This window comes from Pocillopora verrucosa, chromosome 11, assembly GCF_036669915.1.
Source record: "Pocillopora verrucosa isolate sample1 chromosome 11, ASM3666991v2, whole genome shotgun sequence".
Taxonomy (NCBI): Eukaryota; Metazoa; Cnidaria; class Anthozoa; order Scleractinia; family Pocilloporidae; genus Pocillopora; species Pocillopora verrucosa.
Window position 1 is genome coordinate 20537026 of NC_089322.1, and position 18371 is coordinate 20555396.

Below are 18371 nucleotides of genomic sequence, written 5' to 3' on the forward strand. Positions count from 1 at the left end.
TGCACTGAGTCAACTCGTATTCTGGTATCTATATCCGTTCACAGAGAAAAGGGAATGATCCAGGAGGGTATATATCACCCAATACACTCGAAAAAATTTGTTTAATTCGTTTGTATCTTTTCTATTTACACTCTGCCCAACAGCAGGCTCAGATTTATTTACAACAGTACGTATAAAACACTCGACCTCAGAAACTTTTTGGTCTTTCCACGTCGTAACTGATTTGTTCTGTTCTTTTCTTATTATTTCTTCTTTTTCTTTCCACCCTTTTTCCCTCCCTTCTTTCCTTTTTTATCCCCTTCATCGTCTCCTGCAGCAGCCTTCGCTCGTTTCTTTCCCAGCGGTGTCTTCGCGTACCATGCCTAGGAGGAAATTTCTGAGTAAATAAACTGCGTTTTGATTGTCTCCATTCTGAATACCCTTTCCCGTACCAGGCTATATTATTAAATTAAATCAATTTTACCAAGAGCTTGTCAACAAGAGGGTACTCCCGTCTTGATACGGAAGCTTGTGCGCAAAGGGGGGAGGGGGGCACTGGATACGAAAAGCTTATGCGCAAAGGGGAGGTGGGGGTACTAGATACGAAAAGCTTGTGCGCAAAGGTGGGAGGGGGGTACTGGATACGAAAAGCTTGTGCGCAAAGGGGGAAGAGGGGTACTGGATACGAAAAGCTTATGCGCAAAGGGGGGAGGGGGGTTCTGGATACGAAAAGTTTGTGCACAAAGGGGAGGGGGGGTTCTGGATAGGAAAAGCTTGTGCGCAAAGGGGGGGGGGAGGGGGGTTTTGGATACGACAAGCTTGTGCGCAAACCTTACCTTGAAGGCTTCCTCTTCTTCTTTATAAATCGGGTCAATTCGAGCCAAAGGCGCCACAAACTCCACAGCTGACAACGGTCTTTTTGAAAGCTACATTACAAAAAAAAAAAAAACGTTAATGATTCGGACCGTAGAAATGTACAGTGTATATGTTTCTGTTAAAGCGAATATAGTCAACGCCTTCGCAGGCACTGTTTGGTCTCGTCACGCAACGCCCTCTCTCTCGTTGGCGGGGAAAAGGGTGAGGGCGTTGCGTGACAAGACCAAACAGTGGCTGAATAGGAGACTAAAATTACAGGGCATAACGCAAAATCACACACACGATCTCACACACCTGTTGAATGCGTCTTTCCGTCAGAATTTGTTGAATTGCTTGTACCATGTGACCTGGAGTGTAGCCGTCGGTAATCTTGGCCAGCGAACTTGCATCTATCGCTTCAGTCACGCGTCCACCACATCGTGTGATCAGCATTTTCCAGAGCACTAAGAATAAAAAAATAAATAAATAAACAGCAAGTGCAAACTGTCAATTTTGGTTCATTTTTCATGTTATTTTGCTACTTAATATAGTTACGTTTCGTGTTTGATTAGCAATAAAAATGACAAACTATGGTGGTTTTCATTCTTATATTCGAACATGATTTAGAAAGAAGTATGTTATACTTACAGAACCTCGAAGCATAGTCAGGTCTTGGTATCAGCAAAATCTTTTGGTATAATCCACAAAATGGTTTGATTTCGCCGTCTTTTAACAGTTAAGAAACACAACATCAAGACAGATGAATTAACGATGTTAAATCCTCAATTTTATGACAGGCTTTGGCCTATACGTCTAAAACAACTAAGTGAAAAGGATACCAAAGGGCATTCGCGAGGTTCCAACAATCAGCACTCGATCCTCTCCTTTGAGGGTTTTCAAAATCTTAGGCAGATCCTTTTTAAGTCTCTTGGGGTCACTCTAAAAGAGAGAACGCGAACGAATATGGTTAAGACGAGGTCGTCAATGTTTGGCGTCCCCCTCTTCCCCTGACTACTTTGCGTTTTTATCTCTGCGCAGCTCTCACATTGACTAGGGAGGAGGAGGGTCTCTGGACCTTATGAAGGTCCTCAATCCATCTCACGAGAAAGCGTGATGTATATCGCGATAACACGTAAAGGATATCACGTTCAGGCTTCGCGTTTTATATTTGTGCACCTTTCACGTTGACTAGCGATGAGGGTCTCTGAACTTTACGAAGGTTCTCAATTCATCTGACGAGAAAGCGTGATGAATGTCGCCAGAATACGACAAGCAAAGGCTACAGTGGGACATTGCTCGAATGGCTTCGTTACCTTGTCAGTCTTGGGAACCTTCTTAACAAATGTTCTCTCGGCATCTCCAACGTACACGACTGAGGGTTGAAGCTGCCGGGCAACCTGATACAGAACAAAGCGGAAAGAAATAAATTGTTAAGAGAGGGGCGCCCTCTTACTGTAGGTTCGAATATCAGCTGCCGTACGGTAAATAGCCCGTGTGTCTTCTCTTCTCTCTTTTTCTCTCTCCTGGAAGGGGGGGGGGGGGGCCCAAAACCCTCCTCCCCTCTCCCGGTCCCTCTCTTGGAGGGAGGGGACAGACCCCAAAGAGCAGAGGAAACTAAGTCATTTTCTGAAGCCTATTCGAAGATTTTTTGCGATCTCCAACAAAGCTGACATAAAAAAAGAGGCATCTTAAAACTTCAAAACGAACGAAATAAATAAAAAATATGAGGAAGTTTAGAGCATGATTGATGACAGCGTCATGTGTTTTTGAAAGGATGGCATGTGATACCTTAAACACCATATGAAGCATCATGGCCAATCCAGCCTTTCCTGGGTATTTTCCCGCGATATTCGCAGCGGTTAAGTCGAACATATTGGCCCCAGTCTCCGTACAGATACAATGCACCAACATTTTCTTCCCAACTCCACGCGGGCCCGCAATCAGCACTGACTTAACTAAAGGGGCCTTTTCATGCACAGCTTGAGATCCTGCAAATTAAAAAAAAAAAAAAAAGATCAATTGTTACAGTGTATATCTTCCCGACCTTTTTCGCCTCGAATTTAAGATAAGAATTTTGCAATTAGAACAGAAATTATCAGTAGCTGCTACATAGAAAGTCTTCGAAAGTCACAGAGACAAACAAATTTTTGTTGAAATACAGTACAATAAGAGTCTAAAGTGAGATGAAGTTAATTCACGTCTGCTCATTTTAAAACCATTCGCTTCATGGGCAAAATTGTGTTTGTTTGTATGTTTAAACTACTCACTACGTTCCTAAATAATACTCAAGTTGAGTTACTCAGTCACCTACCTAAGGGAAGTATGGCAAACTCAGTAATGACTCGTCTTACATCAGACAATGAAGGCATGGGCTCAATGTTAGCCTGACGGAGAGTTGTTCCAAGGTAACTAGAAGAGAAATTTGACACTCTTGATTCAAGTTCATAAATGGTATTGTGCGTCAATACCTAGACATGCTTGCATGGTAACTAATTTTTAGCGGAGTTGTTTTCACTTCAGTGTCGAAAGTTATTCAAGATCAGCTTTGCTCTACTGCGCTCTGAAATAGGTATTTGCTCTCACATTCACTTATGTTCTTTGACCGATGAGTTTCCTTTAATTTTAGTTTAACGACGCTCATTTGAAATACACTCTTGGGTGATTTAAGCGGGACCCTATCTTGCATTGCCAAGCGCCTATTATGCGTAAATAAGCGAAAACGAACGGACGGCGCGTAAAATGGCTTGACAAAGTCCAACCACTGTTTTTTCCAGAGTATACCCACCTGTATTCTCCAGCAAAGTCCCTCAGATTAATCTTGGGAGGTCTTACTAAAATTCCTTCGTGGACCAATTCTTCATAAAGGGACTCTATTGTTCTTTATACATATAAAATAAAAGGATAACTTTTAAAAAATGTCAAAGTAAATACGGTTTGGAAGATAGATATGTCATCAAAGCTGGGTCGGGAGGGTTATGGAGGAAAGGTTGGGGAAAAAAAGGAGACACAACAGGCAGTCACGAAGGATTGCGTGACATAAGCAGAATAAAGACTTCAAAGTCACAGAGGAGAGTTCTACAAAGGAATAGTCACAGATAGAGAGATTGTGTGACAGTGGAGTTATAGAGGAATGACGTGTCGAGAGTCACGAGGAGGAGAGGGACTTTAAGGAAATACATGGGTGGCAAATATTGAATGATTGAAGAATTACAACTCCTTAAGGTAAACCAGCGACTTGATTGAGGCAAAAGCCACTTCTTTTGACCTTTCCTTGACCAAAAACCTAAACTTCAATCAGGGGCATATAGAAAGTACAAAATAATCAACAAAGCGTATGAGGATTTAAAAAGAAACACACCTGTCAGCGGTCAAATCTTTCTCTTTCTTCTTTTTCTTTCCTTTCTTTCCACTTTTCTTTCCACTCTTCTTTTTTTTCTGGAGAAATATGAAGTAAAAAACGTCAATATATCAGCAGCTTTTGTTGAAAAATGCTCAAATAATTATCAACACAGACGCATAACCAAAACCAAAAATAAATCAGTGACTACTCACCTTTTTCCCACTTTTCTTGCCACTTTTCTTGCCTTTCTTTCCCTTCTTGCCCCCTTTATCTCTATCAACAGCCTGTAAATATCAAACAAACAGAACTGCCATCACAAGCATTTTTCCTTTTTACATCTTGACGTTCTTTTCTTCTCAAAAAGAATTAGCTAAGGTTTATTTCTTTTCACAACAATAAACATGCCCTTAAGTTAAGAAGTGTCTCTCTCAAGTATTTACCATTTTCAAGTTTTTCAGTTCTTGCCGCATAAGCTCATCAACTTGCTTTCGGATTTCCTCATCAACTTCAATCCTAAAAAAAGTCGGTAAAGAAAACAATTGATTTCTGCTGTAGTCTTTGGCTATCTCGACAACATGATTAAACAACAATTTGAGATCACTATCATTTCCATGAGGTACAGCGTAGGTTCAGAGCCACCTTAACTTGCAATGACTGTGAACATACTTCACAGATGCTTTTCAATTTGGCAAAAAAAAATGAATCTCAACATGCCTGCATTGGATTTGTTTGGAACTGATAAATTAACCTTCAACTCCCAAGATCTGATTGTTAATTCTCTCCTCTAGCTACTACACATTTCCTTGTAAATTAGTTATGAGAATTTGGTGGTAGATCAAGACAACTTTAACCTTAAGGTCACCGTATCCTCATTACCTGTTTGCTGGATAGTATATGGATATTTTAGGGAGAATTTACACATTAATCACCTGTGGGAGTTAAAGGGTTAAGAAGATGTGTGATGCTACTTTCAAAGCACCAATGAAGCAACCGTTTATGGTTTTCATGATCAGTGGTACTATGAATAGTTGAAAAAATAGTTATAAAACCCTCCTATCTAAGCTAAAAAAGTGCAAAATGGCAAGCATATAGTGTACTTCCGGTAAGTTTTTACAAAACTCAATATTGAAATCCACCCTGAACTGGAGGGATTTCATTTCCTTTTACCTTTTAGCCTCCTTGATTAACTCTGCATCATGTTTCTGCTCAAAGTTGGTGGCCTCATCTCTGAACTGCCACACATCTAAACCAAAAAATTACCAGTCTGTCATGCGAGGCAATTTAATTTGATAGGGAAAATTATTGCCACCATAAAGAGTTTTTAAAGCTGATGTCTCAAGCGTTAGCCCTTCACTAAAGCCAATAGAGGAATTGTAGGTTGCATGCGGTTTATGGAGATGTAACTGTTACACAGTGGCCAGTGAGTCTCCTATATTAATGAGTAATATTATTGGTTGTTGTAAATGTTGTAGTGAGGATGATCATGGCAAGAATGATACTCCTACACAAACACCTAAAAAAAAATCAAAATTGTAGCACTGACCTTTGTAAGTAGCAGCTGCTTCATTCACTGTTGGAACAAAGTTTGAAACCTGCATTTTTATACCCTCTTCTTCTTCCTTTGAAACAATAATAAGCAAAAGCCATGTTAACCTTTGAATACCCAAAAGTGATTAACATGTAACTTCTCCCAATAATATCTAAACATTATCCAGCACACAGGTCACGAGAATACTCAAACTTATGAGGTAGAGGTTGTTACCTTGATCTAACACCAAGTTTTCATAACTTACTTACAAGGAAATGTGTAGAAGCTAGAGGGGAGAATTAACAATCAGATCTTGGGAGTTACAGGGTTAATCCAATGGAGCTTACTGAATGTCAGTATTTGAGATATTCCCACAAGATAGGGAAGTTTCCTAAACATAGTTTATTCCCAAACATTTATAATTACGATGACTACATAGTACACAAATTTGATAACTAAAATTAGTTTTCAAAATACTGTGACAGTTTATCTCACCTCATCTCCTCCCTTTCCTTTTCCTTTGCCTTTCTTTCCTTTTTTGTCCTTTTTATCCTTTTTCTCTTTCTTCTCTTTCTTTCCCTTCTTTCCTTTTTTCTTCTTTCCCCCATCCTCATCCTGTGAGATACATTTTTACAAACATTACAATTCTATTTTGAGGTAAAAAGCTTTCAAATGTCATTTTCAAGAGCAATTAACGCATTTTGTACTTGTGGTGTTTCCAGCTGCTGTAATTTGCAGTCACTTATAAAATTGTCAAAGCTCATGCCATGCCAAGACTTTGCTATACAAGTATATATATTTCCTCTTTGAAATTCAAACTGAAGCTAATGCAATTTAAAAACGCAAAATATAGTAGTTTCATAATTACAGTGAAGTATGCTTATCTCAAACTCCTACTGACACTGAAACTTGAATTGCTGGTTAACATTTAACAAGTGAAGCATTTCCTAAAAACAGAGTGTTAGAAACCCTTCTTGGGTTTTCCTGGTAAGGAAAATTACTTTTCGGAATTCCACATGTTTTCTAGCCTCTGCTAGACTATCTGTTCATGCCACAAAATTCTACACTACAGGAAAAGCACTTAAATAAAGTGCGCTGTCTTTACCTTCTGTCCCTCCTCCTTCTCCATCTGGAAAAAAAAGAATGTTACATAATTTAGCAAAGTGAAGCTAAGGCCTTGATTGTGGCACATCCTGAAGTCTACAAAAACATCCTGTTCTGTGATCCAAGGGTGATATCACTGGTAAATGAAACACAGCCACTAACAACATCATTCCTTACACTTGACTCCTTAAAGGAAACCAGATGCGGCAATTACCTCCAAAGGATCTTTCTCCTTGAATATGGCAGCAGATCCTCCTTCATCGTCATCAGGGTAATCAGGAAACTTGCCTGTCTTGTCCCTGAAAAAAAAAAAAATCAAGCAATGAGATAAAATGAACTATTCAAAACAAACTGCACTAGTTTTCATCCAATGATTCATTACACTCTTCAGATCATATCACACAAAAATGTACTAAAAACAGCACAATGCAGACTGTTAACAGAATCCTCACCCAAGAATAAGTATTTTTCAAGAATGATCTCAAAACAGAAAAGATAAGCTTTCACAATTTTAGGTGGAGAGATATGTCCAGAAATGCATGCTGTAAATAAATGAAAATGACAAAAATTTGTCAAAGCATTGAATCTGCCAAGCTGATTTTGCCTTGAAAAATTTGACTAAAATTTGTCAAAATCGTCAATCCTATGAAACTGATTTGGCTTTGACAAATTTTGAATAAAATTCAACAAAATCATCAAATCCATGAACATTCACTTGGTGTGATAAAATTTTGTCAAATCTGCCATTTTCATTATCTCATGCATTTCTGGACATTAAGCCTGGCCCCTTTTAACAATGCTAAGGTAAATGTAAGTTGAGAGAGGGTTACCATACTAAGTTCAAACCAGTGCACATCTGTTCAAAGAGTGAGTAACACTATCCAGTGAAGGAGAGACTGCCTTAGTCACTCATGGGAGTTAAAAGGGTAAGTTTGTTGGGAGACCAACCTGCATTCAATAAACCATTGCCTAATCTGATCTTGCATGTTTTCTTTCATATCTGGTCCTTCAATCTCGCGAATCTTCTCCTTAATGGAAACAAGTGCCTAGGAAAGAAATCATTTTTGAAAATAGCTATCACAAATTGTATTTCTCCTCAATCAAGTTGTGCACGCATTTAGAGATGGATGGTTAAATACTGACAGAAATCACCAAAATGAAGCTGCACTCTGTACTGTGGGGTGCATGGCACTTTCTTCAATTATGAAGCCACAGTGACAAAGAGTCAAAGTCAAGAAATTTAAGTTTTATTTAAAGAATGGTTAGAAAGTTATAAAATCAACATGACAATGTATTTAAATCTTTGTCATTTTGTGATCATGCAACCTTACTTGTTGATATTCCCTCTCGTGTTCTTCTTGAACAACTCTTCTGTGATCCTGAACATAGCAAACAAATAATCAACATGAAGTTTTAAAACAAGTTTTGAAGTTTTAAGAGGTTTTGTTAAATAAGGTATTATCATCAATATGACCTGTTGGGCTGGACAGGAATAAATTTGTGTCTTGATCATGATGCACAGACCTTGATGTCCAAGGTCCATACACCATGACCTCAAACCAAATATTTTCCTGTCCAACCCTCCCACTTAGTTGATAAGTACAAAGCATAACATGCACATCACTCTCAAATCTTAGTTTTTTAATAAATTTAAGTATAAGGTGATGTTTAGCCAGAGAATTCTCTGATCTCCATAACCTATAAAGAACACCATGTACTTTAAATGTTTATTATATATGCAAGTTTTGAAAGATTGGTAGATACTATACAACATATTTGCCATGCTTTCGGCTCAACCAGGGCCAACCATCAATTAAAAATAAATTTAAGCAAATTGGAGCTTACAGTATTTATGTTGTTGTACTCCACATCTTATTGTTCAGTCACTTGTTTTTATTGTTAAATTACCTCTGTCTTCTTAGCTGAATACATGGGTGTGTCTTTCCAATCCTTTGGCTCAGGAGGAGAAGCCTGAAAAAGGATCAAATTATAAACAACTGTCAGAATACTTGTCTGAGGTAAAGACATTTAAGATGAAGAAGTTCCAATTTCATGGTTGAATAGTCTACTAACTGAGTCAATGAAAAATTGTTCGCATAATAGATTTAAAGTATTGTTCATTTTTCTAATCATTTACATGAAGACTAAGTCATTACAAAGACATGACCTGGCAGTAAGATGCGCCAAAACTTTGGTGCTTACCATTCCTACAAATATCAATTCTTCTTCTCTCATTTTTTTGGTCTTTCTTCTTTGTGAGTAACCTTTCCAAACCTGGATATTAAGAAAGTTACAGATGTTATTAAGTAGAGCTTTCTACAGGAAAGCCATTAAGGTTTTACAAAACAGACCATAGTTGTAATTGTGGGATCATCTCAAAATCACAATTACAGCACCACGATCTAACAGACTGTTATATCCCTTTGATCCCTTAGAGTGAATAGCATCCTATTTCTCCTAACAGTATCAACCCTGGATCAAACATTGAGGTCATGAGAATAAAGGAAATGATCATCAACTAAAGAAACTCTTGATTGTTGAACAAATTCTTATTATCAACACCCTTGGAAAGGTACGGAGAACAGAAAAGAGAATAAACACACTGGGCTGATTATTTACAGAAAGCTTAGCTGTTGTTTAACAAAACCGTGTTCTAAACTATCTGCAATTTCACTGAACCTTTTATCTGAACATTTATTTTTGCAAACAGTGTCTATAGGGCTGAAGGCTAACAGTGGATGGACATTTATTTCTCAAATCAACCCTATTATAGAGATACCCTGTGGCCCACTGCTTGCATAAAACCGTGGTTTAGGTTAGACCTCGTGTAAATAACCAACCCACTGATGTTAAGATGTAAAGAGCAAATTCAAGCAGCTGAATGTTCTGTCAGGAATAATCATTAGTTTACAGCAAATGATAACTTCTCACTAAATTGTGTTGACCCTTTAACTCCCAAAAGCGATTAACATGTAACTTCTCCCTATAATTTCCCTGCATTTTCCAGCAAAACAGGTGATGAGAATATTCAAACCTATCAGGCAGAATTCGCCATCCTGTTTGAACACCAAACTCTTGTAACTAATTTACAGGGAAATGTGTAGCAGCCATAGGGGAGAATTAACAACTACATCTTGAGAGTTAAAGGGTTAAACTATTAATAATAAATTAAATGCAATAAACTTTCAACTCTTCAGTTAATAACCTTTTGAATTTTTGTAGCTGCAATGTCAGGATCCATAGTTGGTGCTCCTCGCAGTTGTGCCTGACGTTCCCTCTCTTCTTGTTGTCTAAATCAGAATATAACACAACAATTAAATTTTATTAATCAGATGAGCTGACATCTGAGAGGTGGCTTTTCTCATCTTGTGTTTCCAGGTCAAATAAAAATTTGGAGTGTTGATTTTTGAGGAAGGTTAAGAACAGCAGAAGCCAGTGAAAAACCCTCGGGAGTAAGGACAAGAAACAACAACAAACTTTATCAACCTGCTTGCAGTGTGATGCTAGGATTGGGAATTGAACCTTGACCAGTGGAAAGCAATCTTACAGAGGAGGATTTGGTGGTGACCAATGTTACACAGTGCAGATACATGATTGTATAGACTAATAGTACACTGATTATTTCTCAAATTTTTGTTTTATTTAATTTTGCTCTGTTTTAAGGAAACAAAAATATAACAATATTTAAAAAGGTTGTTTGAGAATGTTTCACTGAATGAGGAAATGGTCAGAACTTCCAATAAAAACTGTGTCTAACCTGATTTCTCTCATGAACTTTGCTCTCAGTCTTCCTTGCCGAGCCCTCTCATGCACCTGGAAGAAGGTTTATTCTTGTAAAATAAAAGCAACACAAGTGTTTTTATGTTGATAATATAAATTTGATCTGTTGTCTCACGACAAAGTCACTAGATGTAGATCATGACATTTCAACAGCTTACTGCAAGTCTTCTTCAGGTGATGGGATTGACTGGTTCCAGCACAGCATTATGTGTTGTGGTGGTCTGCTGTGATTGGTGCATTATGTTATATTTCAGTCAAAAATTATTATAAGCAAAGACAAAGTTAACACAACAAAAGAACTGTTTAATAACAAACCTGAATAAGCCTGATGGCATCATCAAGAGTCATCTGTATTTCTTCCTTTTGCTGTGGAAAAAAAAGGAAAAAATACAATTTAGGGAGAATTTTAAATATCATTATTAATGAATATATGATTTCGTAGAACATAATTTATTTTGTTTGAAATTTTGCCTGTAACCCTTTCACTCCCAGAAGTGATCAACAAGTAACTTCTCCCTATAATATCTGTATATTATCCCCAAACAGGTAATGAGAATACTCAAAATGATCAAGTAGAAGTTGTTAGTAATACTGATCTAACACCAAATTCTCATAACTAATTTACAAGGTAATGCAGGGGAGAGAATTAAAAATCAGACCATGAGAGTTAATGGGTTCAATTACTTGCATTAACTTACTTGCATGTAATTATCAATTGATTACTGGTATTTTGAGTTAAACTTTCTACTATTTATTGGAGAAAATTTCAAAACATACAAATGAAAAAAATCAAAATAAACAGACTGAACTTACTGGTGTAGTTTCCTGAGGACCCATTTTTGCCAAGATGCTGCCCAGCATTTTTTCTCTTTCTTGCAGAACTTTGGAATTCTCATATGTGAAGTATTTTGGAATGGGGATTTCTATATCATCCTTGAAAGTAAAGAAGGAAAAATTGTAGGAATTTTCATAATGGGGAGTCTTAAGGACTGCAAATAGAAGATGCAGTGGCCTGATGGTCAGTGCACTGGAATCTGGGTCTATAGAGGTCTGGGTCCAAGACCAAGTTGCATCAATGTATTATGTTCTCATGCAAAACAATTTACTCTCTCTCTGTTTTCTCCACTCAGGACCTGTTTGTTCAATGCTGGGTTAAGATAACCCAGGGTTTGTGTGAAATTTTATTTCAGATCTGAAAGCTTTAAAAGAAAATTCAGTTTGATTCTTTTTGTCTATAATTTGATTATTGGATGCTCTAAAAAGAATAGAGAAAATTATCTGAAACAGGCTCATGAAGAGAGAAATAAAGAAAACTGGATTTAAATTAACCTTGGGTTAGTGCTATTGGGCCTTCGAACAACTGCATCGGATTATAGATGGGTACCAGGAAATTGTCAGGAAACTTAATGAAATATTAGGGGGAGGGGGACCTTGCAATGAGTTAGCATCCCATTGAGAGGGAAGGGGGTGGTAATACTCCTAGCTGCCTCATTTTATGGAAACTGTCATATTTGCTGGATGGGCTACTTGGCTCGAGTACAGACTTCACCTCAGGGAGTGCAAAACTAACTTTTATATCAACAGTATTTTCAATTTATCATTATGATCACAAAAATGGTTGAGTGCTTGTCAGGCCTGCATGGCCATTGGCTCAATTTAGAATTTAGCTTTACCGTTAAAATTCCAAGATATACTTTGTTCTGGTTTACAACTTGAATCATTTTGAGACTGTGATACTGTCAGTAGTAATCAGCTGCAGTCAATACTTACAGGTGTAAGTTTCAGATCTGACAGCACATCATCAAAGTAGTGATACTCTGAGAATTCAAGCAGTACCATTTCATTCTTTAACTCAAGAATCCTGCAGTAAAATAAAAATTTGAATGAAAATCATTATTAGAATTATTATCGAAAGTCTGGGGCTGGGAACTCAGTTCTCCAATCATTCTGAATTTGCACAAAGAGCAGTTACCACTTTTTGCTTGTAATGAAAAAGAAAAATAACTGTCAGACGATTAAAAGCATATAAAGTGCTGTGGTTTGCCTTTTCTTGTTTTTTTCCTCAAACAAGTTTGTCTACAAATATTACCAGGATCTTTTTAAACAAACAAAAATACCAAGGATACTGGTATAAAATAACACTAAACCTGATATCTCCAGATGGTGAATGTCTAGTAAGGTATTGCAAGACTGAATAACTCTTTCTGTTACCTTCCCATGATACCATCAAGCAAATGACGCAACACCCGTCTCTTTTGGGGATGAACCACCTGATAGGAGAAAATATACAAAAGCACGTTATAAATCTATACCACATTGATATCTTGAAGCTGAGGAAGAGTTCCCTCCCCCCCTTCCCTCCCTTCTCTCTCCCTCATTTAAAAAAGTGTCAATCAAATATAAATTTCACAATTGTAGGTCAGCATAGTGTGCATACATTTGTGAGTGCAAATCACCTGATCATAGCATTCTTCAATCCTTCTGAATATTTGAATATATTTGATATACATCACAGCAAACATCTGAAATGCTGCAATACGGTCCTGTTGAATGAATTCCAAAAGAAAAAATTAATGATGACATTCAGAGCAGGAGGAGTAAACCATACTAGTTTCTTGTGTTTTGCTTTGCAATGCACCATAAGAAATGTACAACATTTTACAACCCCAGTGTTTATGTGCTCTCTAAACATTTTGTTTTACCACGTTTTTGTTGTCGTCACCCTTGTGGTTTGCATAAGACTATTGAAAATGTTACTTACTAAAGTACACAACACCTACAATTGACCTTGAAAAAATAGTTTGACTTGTGATACAGTAAAAATATATCTGATAAATAAGAAAATCTTGGTACCTTTTCTGGTTTGGCCGGTTCTGATGGAAGTTCAACCTCAAGCAGATCAAGAATCCCTCCCTGGGATTCAACCCACTGTTTTCCATAATAACTGAACAAGAACAAAAAAGATAGAGACAATCATTTAATTGCTTCATCTAAATCAATAAAATGAGCACAAGAATCAAACGCAATTTTAATTTTAATTGACCTTAGTGCATACATGAATATTCTGACCAGAAAAATTGAAAATAAATGAGGTTTTCTGTGGAATCACTTAATTAAAAACACTCTGGTGTTCTCCCCAAGTTGCAACTCTCAGATCAAGAAGTTGTCCGCCAATTTGCGAGAGTAACTCTTCACAAAAAAGTAAAAAACAATACAGACAGCTTTCATCCACTTTACTATGACCTATTTCGTATTTTTGATGGATCGTAAACTTTGTTTTGAGAACTTCTGCATGGATCTAGCTATAAACAACTCCTGTAAAACTCGTAACAAACGTTTTTTGCAATTTGCGACCTTACAAGTTTGTTTGTGATACAAAATCCACAGATAACTCCTGAATGTGGCCCAAACTTTACACAAAATTATCTAAGGACTCTACCTGTGTGACATGGTTGGAACTTTTCTTTACATATGTGGAGATCTTCGCTGTAATCAAAGAAGAAAACGAACTTCAGGCTTCAATCGCCATATTTTATTACGCGCAAATTACCATGGAAACCATAGTATGCATCTTGCGCATAATTTATTATGGGAGATAACGCTGACAGATACTTTTGCGATTCGCTTAAGCATAGAACAAACTATTCGATAATTGATTTATTCCTTTCATAATTGGGATTACATTGATTGTAACTAAGGTGTGTGGAAGTGGCTGTAATAATGTTCACCCAAGACGGCACTCCAACATCGGGAGACCTTGAACAGTTCGCTAAGGAATTTAAACAACGAAGAATCAAACTTCGTTTCTCGCAGACTGAGGTGGGCTTAGCGCTTGGATATCTTTACGGAAACGTGTTTAGCCAGACTACAATCTGCCGTTTCGAGGCCTTACAGCTGAGTTTTAAAAACATGTGTAAGCTTAAGCCTCTGTTGATGAGGTGGCTCGAAGAAGCAGATACTGACAGGCCTTTTGGAAGCGAGAGCGAGAAGTTGGAAGCTAAGCGAAAACGAAAGAAGAGAACAGCGATTGAGGTTTCCGTTAAAAGTGTCTTGGAGAACGAGTTTTGCACAAACCCAAAACCATCTGCTAGTGAAATAGGCATTCTGGCCACAAATCTCGGCATCGATAAAGAGGTTATTCGAGTGTGGTTCTGCAACAGACGACAGAAAGAAAAAAGGTTAACTTTGAAAGAAACCAAAGAACACGGAAAACCATGTAGTGGTGAACAATTTGAGGAGGAAGCACCGCATGATCTTGATGATATGACATCTTTAGCATAATTGCTGGTGTTTAAATTGCACATCTGTGGTGCATTTTTGTCTGTTACTAAGTTTTAACAGAAGTACCAGCGTATTTCAAATATTGTTTCCCTTCTTTGTTCGTTTTTACACCTACTCTATTTAGCTTTCACTTTAAACATGATTTAATATGTTTAAATAAATAAATAAATAAATAAATATTTTAATAACACTACAGAATGTCACCGTGTGAATAGAAGAGGATCTCAAATATATCTGTACGGAAAATCAAGAATGTTATGTGCGAGAAATTTTAAACTGGATGACCGTTCTTCCTTTTGATGATAAGTATATTTAATCAAGATCAAGGTATCTTTTTAATTTCAGTTCCATACATAAACGAAAGAGAGACAGCTTAGGACGGAATTTCAACATATAAGTAAACGAAAGGGACGAAAATATTATTTTTGTTGGAGTAAAATAACTACTAGTTAGCACAGTCAAAAGTCATTTCTGCTCAGGAAGCTCAAACGTACCGTCGACACCCTGGTGACACCAACTGGTGACAACCAAGAATGGTTTCGAATCAGACCACGTGCAAAAAAAAGACTGCCACAGACAGTCATTACGCTAACTTTTTTTTGTCTGACATCTCGGTAATTGCCACTCAGGAAAAAAAAAGATTAAATATTGCTCAGAAAAAAAGCAATGGCCTGATCAGAAGAAAATTTTGCAATTTTTAGTTCGAGAGCAGTGCGGCGATAGCAGAGGAATCTTCGCTACTGTAATCTGAGTTTAGCTATCCCGATGTTCTTATCTTATCTAATGTGTCACGTAACACTCACTCTGTTCTTCGCCGTTGACAATCGGACAGCATGGTGGAATCAGAGAACGCAAGCGTCGCCACCGATGCAAATGACACTTTGGAGAAAGACGTAGAGTATCTTTTGGACCGAACTAACTTAAAAAAACATAGAGAAGCTTTTATCCGCTGTGGAGTCGTGAGAGTGAAGGATTTTCTTGACTTAGGAGACGACAAGCTAGCGGAGATAGGTCTTAACCAAATGGAAGTTCAAAATCTTAGAGGAAATCTTCATGAAATCCAAGCAGAATTGAAGGAAGGAAACAGCAATTACAATGGTAATTAGGTTTCTCTTTAGCAAACGAATTTGATATTTAGATTTTGGCAAGGTATAGTCAACTTCATTAAATACACAACTCGATAAGCAGTCTTTTCGTTTCGCAGTCCGCCATTTTGAGAACGGATCGAAAATGGCGCCAATTACATTGTTTATCTTTTTCTTAAGGGAATCGAATGTCATTGATTTCCGCACCATGCGATGCTTGAAATATTTGTCTGTAAATTCAAAGCAGACGACAAACGATTTTCTGAAGTAAAACTTATTTTTTATAGAATCACGCAAATCGTAGACCACGCTTTTTGCCTTTAAAACCCTTGAAACATGTTACTTTAAGAGGGCTTTCGTTTCTGCGTTGTAATTCTAGTTTCTTCAATGAAATGTCGGTTGTCTGTTGCCTCAAAAGGAACACAGAAATCGTTCGATTAGTTTTAAAAATAGTCAGTGTGGTATGGGGTGGCGGAAATATTATGAATATAGCTGCGATGGGTTAAAGAGCTCACAGAATGTTTCCAGATCTATTATCTACTGCTTCAGTCAATCAACACTTACAGTCGACATCGCTTGATGGCAAAACATTAACATTAAGGAAATAGTAGCATTATTTAAACTTATTAATCTTTCCATGCACACATAAAAAAAAATTTCATTACAATTACCACCTTGGCGAAGTGACTGGCAGACAGCCAAAACGCTAATTGAGGTTTAACTAAGATTTACAAAACATCAGATGGCCGGAAGTTTGTTATTTTTGATAAATTAGAGAAGCCAAGTTTGTAGTTATTAAGGCAATATGATATAAAATGTTAGAAACTAAGTTTTTGTTCTCTGAGCCCAAAGATTGGAGTGTTAGATCTATGAGACAGTAAATTTATTGCAACTTTCAACTCTTATTTCAGAAAGATCAGTGGATAACACAGAGTTTAGTTTGCAAGATGAAGATGCTCCAACATCAGTTGATTTAGAAGAGTTTGCAAGGGAATTTAAACAGCGACGAATCAAGCTGCATTTCACTCAAGCTGATGTTGGCCTTGCTTTGGGGAAAATGTATGGCAGCATGTTTAGCCAGACTCACATCTGTCGCTTTGAGGCTCTGCAATTGAGTTTTAAGAACATGTGTAAACTCAAGCCGTTGCTGATGAGGTGGTTGGAAGAGGCTGATAATGACAGAAGTTCTGGAAGCAATTGCAATCCTCTGGAAACTCAGGGAAGAAAGCGAAAGAAGAGAACATCCATTGATGTCACTGTCAAAAGTGTGCTGGAAAAACACTTTTCTTCCAATCCCAAACCATCTTCACAAGAAGTCGAAGGGCTCGCAGAAAACCTTGGAATCGATAAGGAAGTTGTGCGAGTGTGGTTCTGCAACAGAAGGCAGAAAGAAAAGCGCTTAAGTGCAGCAGCCACGGGAGAAGACGAAGGCCAACAAGTTGAATCACAGTGACTCACTTTCATCTCAAAGTGTATTGTTATCCCTCAGCCATCTTTAACATATCATCAATAGTTATATCATACATCATAGAACTGCACAAAAACTTCTCATAGTTTTTTTTTTTTCAACTGTATGTTTGCTTGTTTCCTTTAGTCCACTTAATGAACGATGACTTGTTCTGAAAAGTAAGTTTGTATTCTGATTTTCACCAAGTTGAAATTTCGTGTTTATATTATAATTTAGATAAACCACCATATCCTAATTGTACTTTTGTCAACATTGATATATTAAATAAAATTTCATACTCAAAAAAGATTTGCAGGCGGTAACACAAGCATTTTACTTCAAATCAGGGAACCCATGCTAGGTCCTGAATTACAAGAGATCAATGGGAAAGGTCCTAAAGATAGGAAACCCAAAGTTAAGGCACCCTTAAATCATGGAACCTGAACAAGGTACACAGCCAGGTAACCCATACAGCTGGGGATAAATCAGGATGTGTCCATGTCCTTCCAATGCACCAAAACATCCCCCCCAGCAACCTGTGGGGGTTGCGCTTCATACCTTGGACTTTAGAATTTTGACAAATGGCCTTCCTAGGGAGTGGGTAATTTGAACCTTGTGTGAGTGGGGTTGAAAATTTGAACTAGAAGTGTCACAAATCTTTCCAGGAGAAAACACACGTTTAATCTTTTGATATGGTCAAGTTTAAAGGCAAAGTCTGGGGTGGCGGGGGCTGTGGGGGGGAGGGAGGGAGGGGGGGTTCAAATTGATTGCCATATAAGTTTCCAGGAAAGGAGATTTACAGCTGTACTGAGATGTTGCTTGGTAAAACTCTTGGACTTGTTTGAAACTTTTAGGAAGCGTTAAGCCCAATATAGATTGTTACAGGCAAGTACTTCTTTAACCCCGTTTCTGACGTTGTTTACAATGTTAAGATGTCACTCATGAAACTGCATGGCTAGATTACAATGGCTG

At 37.6% G+C, this 18371-nt stretch overlaps 3 protein-coding genes across 3 annotated transcripts; 2 read left to right on the top strand and 1 right to left on the bottom strand.

Annotated features, from left to right (window-relative positions):
• Nucleotides 1-82: 82 nt before the first annotated feature.
• On the bottom strand, nt 83-14128 carry LOC131772809 (dynein regulatory complex protein 11-like). The gene is made up of 30 exons (XM_059088763.2): nt 14026-14128; nt 13440-13530; nt 13043-13129; nt 12798-12856; nt 12357-12447; nt 11400-11519; nt 10902-10952; nt 10564-10619; nt 10012-10096; nt 9009-9080; nt 8715-8777; nt 8138-8185; nt 7755-7852; nt 7021-7105; nt 6808-6831; nt 6198-6317; nt 5718-5793; nt 5342-5417; nt 4615-4687; nt 4387-4458; nt 4193-4269; nt 3620-3712; nt 3146-3243; nt 2623-2822; nt 2148-2231; nt 1674-1773; nt 1483-1560; nt 1150-1298; nt 816-905; nt 83-362 (listed from the first exon to the last, which is right to left on the bottom strand). Exons 1-30 carry the CDS (start codon nt 14034-14036, stop codon nt 243-245), a joined length of 2547 nt encoding a protein of 848 aa, XP_058944746.2. The 5' UTR covers nt 14037-14128; the 3' UTR covers nt 83-242.
• A 97-nt stretch (nt 14129-14225) lies between these two features.
• On the top strand, nt 14226-15056 carry LOC131772872 (POU domain, class 3, transcription factor 4-like). Its single transcript, XM_059088831.2, has one exon. It carries the CDS (start codon nt 14307-14309, stop codon nt 14865-14867), a length of 561 nt encoding a protein of 186 aa, XP_058944814.1. The 5' UTR covers nt 14226-14306; the 3' UTR covers nt 14868-15056.
• Nucleotides 15057-15655: 599 nt separating this feature from the next.
• Nucleotides 15656-17708, top strand: LOC131772869 (POU domain, class 3, transcription factor 3-A). Its single transcript, XM_059088829.2, has 2 exons — nt 15656-15965; nt 16864-17708. The coding sequence occupies exons 1-2, from the start codon at nt 15701-15703 to the stop codon at nt 17403-17405; spliced, it is 807 nt and encodes a 268-aa protein (XP_058944812.1). The 5' UTR covers nt 15656-15700; the 3' UTR covers nt 17406-17708.
• The last annotated feature ends 663 nt before the right edge of the window (nt 17709-18371 follow it).

Excerpts from the sequence above, each read along its gene's own strand:
- LOC131772872 (XM_059088831.2), top strand. The coding sequence starts at position 14,307 with ATGTTCACCCAAGACGGCACTCCAACATCGGGAGACCTTGAACAGTTC.
- LOC131772809 (XM_059088763.2), bottom strand. Across the intron at positions 8,778-9,008 it reads AATTGATATTTGTAGGAATG|GCTTCTCCTCCTGAGCCAAA; the intron begins GTAAGCACCAAA and ends ATCCTTTTTCAG. Across the intron at positions 906-1,149 it reads CGGAAAGACGCATTCAACAG|CTTTCAAAAAGACCGTTGTC; the intron begins GTGTGTGAGATC and ends TTTGTAATGTAG.
- LOC131772869 (XM_059088829.2), top strand. The coding sequence starts at position 15,701 with ATGGTGGAATCAGAGAACGCAAGCGTCGCCACCGATGCAAATGACACT. Across the intron at positions 15,966-16,863 it reads AGGAAACAGCAATTACAATG|AAAGATCAGTGGATAACACA; the intron begins GTAATTAGGTTT and ends CTCTTATTTCAG.